We start from the raw sequence: 8231 nt of genomic DNA, 5'->3' as shown, positions 1-8231 counted from the left end.
TGCGACTTCAGGAAATGACGGGTCATCCCCGATATGTATGATGTCAGAAGACAGGACAGAAGCACTATGGCGGCCATATTTATGTCGCCATGTTGGCACCTAGCAGCGGCCCAACAAGCACTTGAGGGGATTTGTGCTTTTGTGGTTAATGATGTCTGTTATGCCCCCTCTCTTTCCTCTTCCTGCTCCTCTTCTCCTGCCCTGTCATTTCTTTTTTTTTTTTTTTAAAGATTTTATTTATTTATTTGACAGAGATAGAGACAGCCAGCGAGAGAGGCAACACAAGCAGGGGGAGTGGGAGAGGAAGAAGCAGGCTCATAGCGGAGGAGCCTGATGTGGGGCTCCATCCCAGAACGCTGGGATCACGCCCTGAGCCGAAGACAGGCTCTTAACGACTGAGCGACCCAGGCGCCCCTTGCCCTGTCATTTCTTATTCACCAAACCCACCCAGGGCATTCAGGCATGACATTTACTCTGAGGAGAATGGCTCGAATGTTTGTTCCGCTAGCTAGTGGTGGGAGAATAATGTGTCTGCATGTGTCCTCTGTGACTCAGAGATTATTCCAGAATGCCTCTCTTCCCCTGCTGCAGGCCCCCTCCCCGCAGCTCAGGGCTATAAAGGGAGCCCTGCTGTCTGCCCATCAGCACCTTCTCAGCTGTCAGTCCCCTCAGCGACATGAAGCCATCCCTCTCTCTTTTCATCAGCCTTCTCCTTGTGGCCCTGATGCCTCCAGGTAAATTGGAAATGTGATCCGGTCCTGAGGCCAGGGTCTCTCCACAACGGCCGTGTCCAGGCTGGGCAGTGAGGTACTAAGACCCGCAAGTGCATTTCCTGGCAGGGTTTTGGGGCAGGAGTGGGCTGGGTTTGTAAGGGACACTTTGAATATGCTGATGGCACTGGCTGCCCAAGAGTCGGGTCCTAACCCTGACTACACTTTCTTATCCTGTGACACTCACCTACTTCTTATAAAGAAAGACAGCCTGCATCACAAGGGACCTTAAATGTTAGGGCGTCTCAACAACTATATTGGTGACACCCCCTGGATGCTTAGCTTGGCTTCCAGGAGGAACTCGGGCTCCACTGCCCACCCTTCTTGGTCATCTCTCACCTCCCTCCATCTCCCTCTCTCTCCCTCTCTCTCTCTCTCACACACACACACAGGCACACACAAATAACATTTGTCCTGCTTCCAACCCATTCCATCCCATTCTCCACTTGCTCTTTTTCATTACAACTTTATGGAGGTGTGATTATTACACAAAAAATGGCTCACATTTAGTACAATTTGATGAGTTCGGATGTTTGCCAGCCACCACGGTGCCATCGCCCCAGCCAAGGGAATAGCCACATGCACACCTCACAAAGCTTCCTTGTGTCCCTTCGTGGTGCTGTTTTGTGTGTGTGTGATAGGAGCACTTAGCAAAAGAGCTACCCTCTTCACAAACCTTGAAGTGCACAATACCGCACTGATACGCATGGCCGCCGTGCTGCCCAGGTCTCTGGGTGCAGCCATGTTGCAGGACTGACACTTCACATCCATTGAGCAGCAGCCCCCGTCTCCTCTCCACGCTCTGCTTTCACTCGTCCCCTACAGTGACGCACTGCCTCCTCATGGGTCTGCTCACGAGAGCTCTGAAAATGCTCTGCTGTGTATTTACTGTGAAACAGGACAATCCAGAGCTGGAAATGTTAACCACCAAGGCACCGAGGGTCTGAGAGAACCAAGAGAATCCAGGGAAGAGTCTCCTGGACAAGGCAAAAATGGGTCTCCCTTGTTCCACCACCAAGAAAAACGCCAGCTCTTACCGCGCACTCCCCCTTACCCGGGTAAGTTAAAAAAAAAAAAGTGTGACAAGTTCCTCACTCTGGAAATGTTTAGCGAATGAATAGATGGGAAGGTGTCTGTGCAGGTGGGGGAGGGCCGAGCAGTGGTGGAGATAAGGATGGGCTGTGTTTATGAAGATAGTAGGTGGACGGATGGCGCTGTCCCACCTGTCAGAAGGGTCATGGGGTCTGACGGCCTCCCCTGACAGACGACTGAGTGTCCCATGAGACTTGGAAGCATGAAGGACAAAGAGGCAAAGTATTCAAGGCACTTCTATAATCCCTGACCTCACCCACACCAGAGAGCCAGAGGGGACGATATTGAGCAAGGCGCCCTCCTCCTACCAGGTTGGAACCCCGCTCCCTGGGCCCTCAAGAATTTGTGAATACTTGCTAAGTGCCGGTGAGCAATGAGCATGCAGGGAATGCCCCAGGGACAGATGCAGAGGATGGGCCACTGGGGTGACAAAGTTAAGGAGCCCTCAGCTGCTTTTGGGGTCGGTCCTGAACACCCATATGGAGCCAGCTTCCAGTTCGTAAGGACCCGCAGGAGACAGTCATTTCCAAGACACTTCCTTAATCCCAAACTCATTCTTGACCCTGAAATAGGGAACAAGAGGCTGGGTGCTCAGTGGGCAAGAGCAGGGAACATACACGAGGGCACTGGCAAAGGGAAGCCAGTAATTCAAATCCTGCCCCGTTATTCCTCCCATTGTCCTTTCCTCACTTCGATCCCTTTGGAAGTGACCCTTGGTTCCCAAAGACTCACTAGCTGGTTCTCCTCCCAAGGGAAGAGAAAGAGAAAATACCATGATTGCGCAACAAATATAAACGGTCCGAGGCATGTGTCATTTATTCTAACAGCAGATCTACGAGGTGGGGTTGTTACTCCCATTTGATTCACGAGGGAGTTGAGATTTAAAATAACTCCTCCGATTCAGGACAACAAACGGTTACAGAATGGAGGGGGGCATGGGGATGGGGTAACCAGGTGATGGGCATTAAGGAGGGCTCGTGTTGGGATGCGCACTGGGTGTTCTATGCAACTAATAAATCATTGAACACGACATCAGAAACTAATGATGTACTATCTGTTGGCTAATTGAACACACTAACTAAAAAAAATAAAATAATAAAATAAATGAAATAAAATAAAATAACTTGTCCAAGATTGTGCAACTGGTGAATGGCAGTCAAGAGTGGAAGCTTCAAGAATTTAAGCCAAACTTCCCAGTGTTATCCTCCAGGAAGCCATCCCAGTATACTTCTTTTAAAACATACCCGATTCCCTCTTCTCTCCAATACACCATACTCGCTTCCTGCCTCAGTTTCTCAGGGTGCATCACTCGCTCCTGAATTTTTACTTGCCTTCCCACTTGGGATTTCCATCCTGGGTGTGCAGCCTTCTTAAGTTCAGACTGGCCCTGATTGTGTCTCCTCAAGCCCAGTGCCACTCACGGAATGCAACACTGACCACCGCCACCTCGTTCCCCAACTTAGAGAAGAAGCACTTAAGAGAAAGAATGTCCTACATAATGACTATTTCTGTAATACAATTTTCCTACTGGTTTCCTACTTCCCACTTCATTTGAGTGTACTGGAAAAATATTTATTACGAAGAGAATTCTCTCTCTTAATTGCTCTTTCTCCTGAGCTGGGGAAAGAGTCTCATTACTTCCTGCACTGGTATAATACTTCAATCTGCGTCTAGAAGCACAGTAGCTCAAAAGCATACATCCTAAAATACTTAGTCAGCTGTGAAAGTCTGTGTTAGTCTGGCATCAAGCTGTCCTACCCACATTTCCCATCAGTATCCATCATTGCCGTGGTCCTCAAGCCACGCCCACGATTCCGAGAAAATACTCCATTCTTTCAGGTCTCTGCACAGCTCTGTGGAACGTGTGTAGCCTTCATTCAAACCCCCATTTAGAAGTACATTTATTTTTATTTTTTTTAATTTGGTTCTTTTTTTTTTTTAAGATTTTATTTATTTATTTGACAGAGATAGAGACAGCCAGAGAGAGAGGGAACACAAGCAGGGGGAGTGGGAGAGGAAGAAGCAGGCTCATAGCCGAGGAGCCTGATGTGGGGCTCGATCCCACAACGCTAGGATCACGCCCTGAGCTGAAGGCAGACACTTAACTGCTGTGCCACCCAGGCCCCCCTAGAAGCTACATTTAACATACATTTAAATGTAATAATCTCTGTGACCTTTTGGCTGTTCTCTATGTTCCCAAAACACACTGTGCAAACTCCACTATAGATTGATTATATTGCATTTAAATATATAGTTATGTGTCTGTTTCCCCACTAGACTCAGAGTTCCTCATCCAGAGAATAATCCCTGACTCTGTCATAACAGGCTAAAATGTCCTACATCATTTTGTCTCGAAAGAATGAGCAAGTGAATTAATTTGCCAAATGAATAGAGCTCTGTAGACACCCCCCCCATCTGTTCTATTCTTGTCTATGATTATCTCTTTCTCTCTCCCGAGTAATGACCTTTCTGTATTTAACAGCATGCTTAACAAGGTATGAAAAGAGCATTTTCAGCTGAGATGCAGAACACTGGTGAGTGGGGAGGCAGACCGCACTGCAGAGAGGAGGCAACCAAATCCAGGGAAACAAGCCTTAAATCCAAGGGCCCCTGGCTTGTGAAGAGGCCCCCCTTTCTCCCGAAGGCAAAGGCCTGGGGCCCCTGCTCCCAACTGGACAGGCTCACCTGCTGGATGGGGTTGCAGGGCAGTGCATCTCCTTTGCCTCCAAACTCACAGGTGGGAGCTGCTCAGGTGAGCTTCGCTCACCGCAGGTGCAGAGCACAGACCGGGCCTACTTCAGAATAGGCCTGTTTTTTGATTGGTAGAGGGTCTCAGATGTTAGACGAATAAGTTCTAGAAACCTGTTGTACAAGTGCTTGTCTATGGTTAACAATGCGGTGTTGTGCAGTTAAAAATATGTTGAGAGGCTAGATCTTATGTTCAGTGTTCTTACCACAAGGAAAACAAAACCAAAACAGAACAACAGAAATAAAGGGACACGAGGAAACTTTTGTAGGTGATAGATAGGTTTACTATCTTGACGGTGGGTGACGGGATCCTGGGGCAATGCAGGTGGCCGAACTCATCAGGTTGCTCGCAGGGAACCTGTGCAGGCGTGCCTATCTTTGTATATCTTTGTATGTGTGTGTATATCTATGCTTGTGTATCTATCTCTAGGGAAGGATGACCACTGGTCAGAAAATGAAGTGGTAAGAAAAGACAATTTTAATCAACTGATTCATTGATAGTGGCAAATATTTGTAATGCATACCTGTGAAACAGATTAGGGCAGGAAGAGGGTAACATCTCTTCACATTGAATCTGTTTGAAGGTCACATCTCAGGTCGGTGGCAGAGCTTCGATGACCAGAGCAGCCTCGGCTTGGGGTCCATCGGAAAGCGTCCCCAGCCTTCTTACCGAACATTGTCTGATATCATGTCTCTGCCTTCATTGTGTTATCTATTTTTTCTTTGCTTTAACACTTGTCCCTTGCCTTTTCTATCAACTCTCTTCATAATATATAATTTAAGGCAAGAATGTGTGTGTAATAGTCTCAGTACTTGAATTGTAGAGTGAGGTCCCAATTTCACGTTGCTCAAGTAAACTGGCACATCTTGGAGGCACCAAACAGCCTTCCAGGTGCTCCCTCAGAATGAGGGGGAAAAGAAATCCTTCTCACTCTCTAAAATCTGCCCTCGGCTACCTGTCATCTCCCTTACAGTGATGGCTCAGCCCCAACCCGCCTTCCTCAAACGACCATCCCACTTATGGACGTGTCTGGTGGGGTGGTCACCCCCAGCTGGCCTGCCAGAGCCCTGGTGGGTCCCCTGACACTGCGCCCTCAATTGGCCGAAGTGGAACATTTATACTGCCGCACATCCATCACTGTTTCTCCTCCCGGCTGCCTCTGAACTGGCAGCTGGTTTTTTCAGGGAGAGTCAAGGTGCCTTTTAAGCCAGAATCAAGGATCTGATTTTTACGCTGTCAGGATGGCCGCATGGAAATTGGAACGCTCATTGACAACCTCCCTGTGGCCTTTCTCCACCACATCCCTTTGGGCTAAAATAACACCCATCTGATTCTTGAGATGGTCTTAAGATGCTAACGTTGGATATTTCTTTATACAGAACCCGAACTGGATTTCAAAGTTGTCGACTGCAAGAAAAGTGAAGGCTATTGTCAAGAATATTGTAATTATATGGAAATACAAGTTGGCTACTGCTTTAAAAAAAAATACGCCTGCTGTTTGCATCAGAACTGAAGCTGTCGGGGCGCCTGGGTGGCACAGCGGTTGGGCGTCTGCCTTCGGCTCAGGGCGTGATCCCGGCGTTGTGGGATCGAGCCCCACATCAGGCTCTTCCGCTATGAGCCTGCTTCTTCCTCTCCCACTCCCCCTGCTTGTGTTCCCTCTCTCGCTGGCTGTCTCNTTATGGAAATACAAGTTGGCTACTGCTTTAAAAAAAAATACGCCTGCTGTTTGCATCAGAACTGAGGCTGTCGACACAGAAGCGAACGCTTGGCCCACCTGCCTGCTCTCTGCGGCCGTAGCACCCACCCAGACACAGGTGCTCTGGAGAAGCATGGAGTTCCTGGGGAGCTGTCATCTGATCTGGACAGTCTGGACATTTTGTAGCAGCAGAAGAAAAGACGAAAACCAGCTCTGCCTGACCGTAGAGAAAGTGGCTTAGCCAGAGATGGACAAAATCATCACAAATCACCCAGTTTTAATGTAATAAACATTCACAGGAAAACATTCAAGTAATTCCTTCTGTTGTTTGAAAGATATTTTTTGAGCACCTATTTTTTCCCTAGGCACTGAGAAATGTAACAAATTGGAAACATGAGTGTTGGGGGGCGGAACACCCAAAGAGATAAAAACGATAAAGTGCCACACATTTTGTAATGTGCATATGTCCAAGGCAATAGGTGGAGGAGACAAATGTGAGCAATGTAAGAAAGGGTTCCTGGGGAAATGCGAGCAGGGTTTCGGAGGGTGAGTAGGAGTGTGCTCACTGAAAGAGAGAGGCAGAGATTCATAGACAGAGGGTACGGTTTGCAGAAAGGCATGAAGGAGATGTGAAAGAATGGTTTGCTGAGCAGATGGTGAGAACCTCAGTGTCACTGCCAAAGAGAGGCATTAACTCCAAGTGTCAGATGAGGAGGGTGTAGGAAAATGGTGTGAAGTTGTCCAAGAAAACAAATATTACACTAATGACCTCAGGCTGCTAAACGAGAGGAGGTTATCAGGGGCTCCAGAGGAGTGACACTGCCATGTTTTCAATTTTAGAATGTTCCTTCTAATGAAAGAAGTGGGGTGGATTGGAAATGGGTGAGGCCGGAGGCAGGAACACAGGTAAAAGCTGACAGCAATGGGGCAAGTGCAGGGACAGCCATTTGATGACCAAGGTGGAGATTGTGGTGAGGAAGGGGGAAGAACTGGGGGCGGGGCAGCAAGGACATGGAGGTCACAGGTTTGGTGACAGAGGGGAAGGAAGGACGTGGAGCAGGAACGTGCCCTGCGGTACTCACCGGCAGTCCGCCCTGTCTCACGGTCCTCATGAGTGGTCCGGGCTGGGCTAATCACACCCTGTTTTCCATCCAGGGGTTACGTATCCCACCACTTCCAGCTCTCGGTGCCAAACTTTGCCTTCATATTTCTAATGAGGTCCTGGGGAGGATTGCAGTCAGTGCATTTTCTGTGACTAGACTGCAAAACCTAGGGACCACGGGAACCGTCCCAAGGATGGTAGGAGCAAGAACCCCAGACAGAGTCGCCCTCTGTAACAAGGGTCAGCTAGACAGGCCTTCCTTCCACCATCTATCCTACAGCTAATAATCCTATGAAATTCCCAATTTTACTCAGATTTCGAAGGACAGGGAGGCCTTCCAGCAGCATTTGCTTTTCAAAAGTAACCCACCAACAAAAACAAATCTGGAGGGGCGCCTGAGTGTCTCAGTCTGTGAAGCATCTGCCTTTGGCTCAGGTCAGGACCCCAGAGTCCTGGGATCGAGTCTCACGTCGGGCTCCCTGCTCTGCATGAGCCTGTTTCTGCCTCTCCCTCTGCTCCCTGCTCCGACTCTCTTGCTCTCTCTCCCTATTTTAAATAAAGAAAATTAAAAAAAAAAAAAAGAAAAAAAGAAACAACTAAAAAAATAAAAATAAAATAAAATAAAATAAAATAAATCTGGAGAAGCAAGCCCCGGGTCCTCGTGTGGTTTTACAGAATATTGTAAGCTGGGAGACAACAGGAGATGGGCCTCCACATACAAGATCCCTTGTGAGAAACATAAATGAGGGTAGAGGATACTACAGTCCTCGTCAGTAAGACAGCGGCCCCGAAGGAGGTGGGCGCTGGAGGAGAGGACCA

General features: G+C 48.2%; 1 protein-coding gene across 1 annotated transcript; it reads left to right on the top strand.

Annotated features, from left to right (window-relative positions):
* Positions 1-676: 676 nt before the first annotated feature.
* On the top strand, positions 677-6124 carry LOC100464704 (sperm-associated antigen 11B). The gene is made up of 3 exons (XM_002929936.3): positions 677-734; positions 1670-1828; positions 5991-6124. The coding sequence occupies exons 1-3, from the start codon at positions 677-679 to the stop codon at positions 6122-6124; spliced, it is 351 nt and encodes a 116-aa protein (XP_002929982.1).
* Positions 6125-8231: the final 2107 nt, after the last annotated feature.

This window comes from Ailuropoda melanoleuca, chromosome 18 (assembly GCF_002007445.2).
Source record: "Ailuropoda melanoleuca isolate Jingjing chromosome 18, ASM200744v2, whole genome shotgun sequence".
NCBI classification, from domain to species: Eukaryota; Metazoa; Chordata; class Mammalia; order Carnivora; family Ursidae; genus Ailuropoda; species Ailuropoda melanoleuca.
This window is presented reverse-complemented; position numbering and strand designations above follow the sequence as displayed.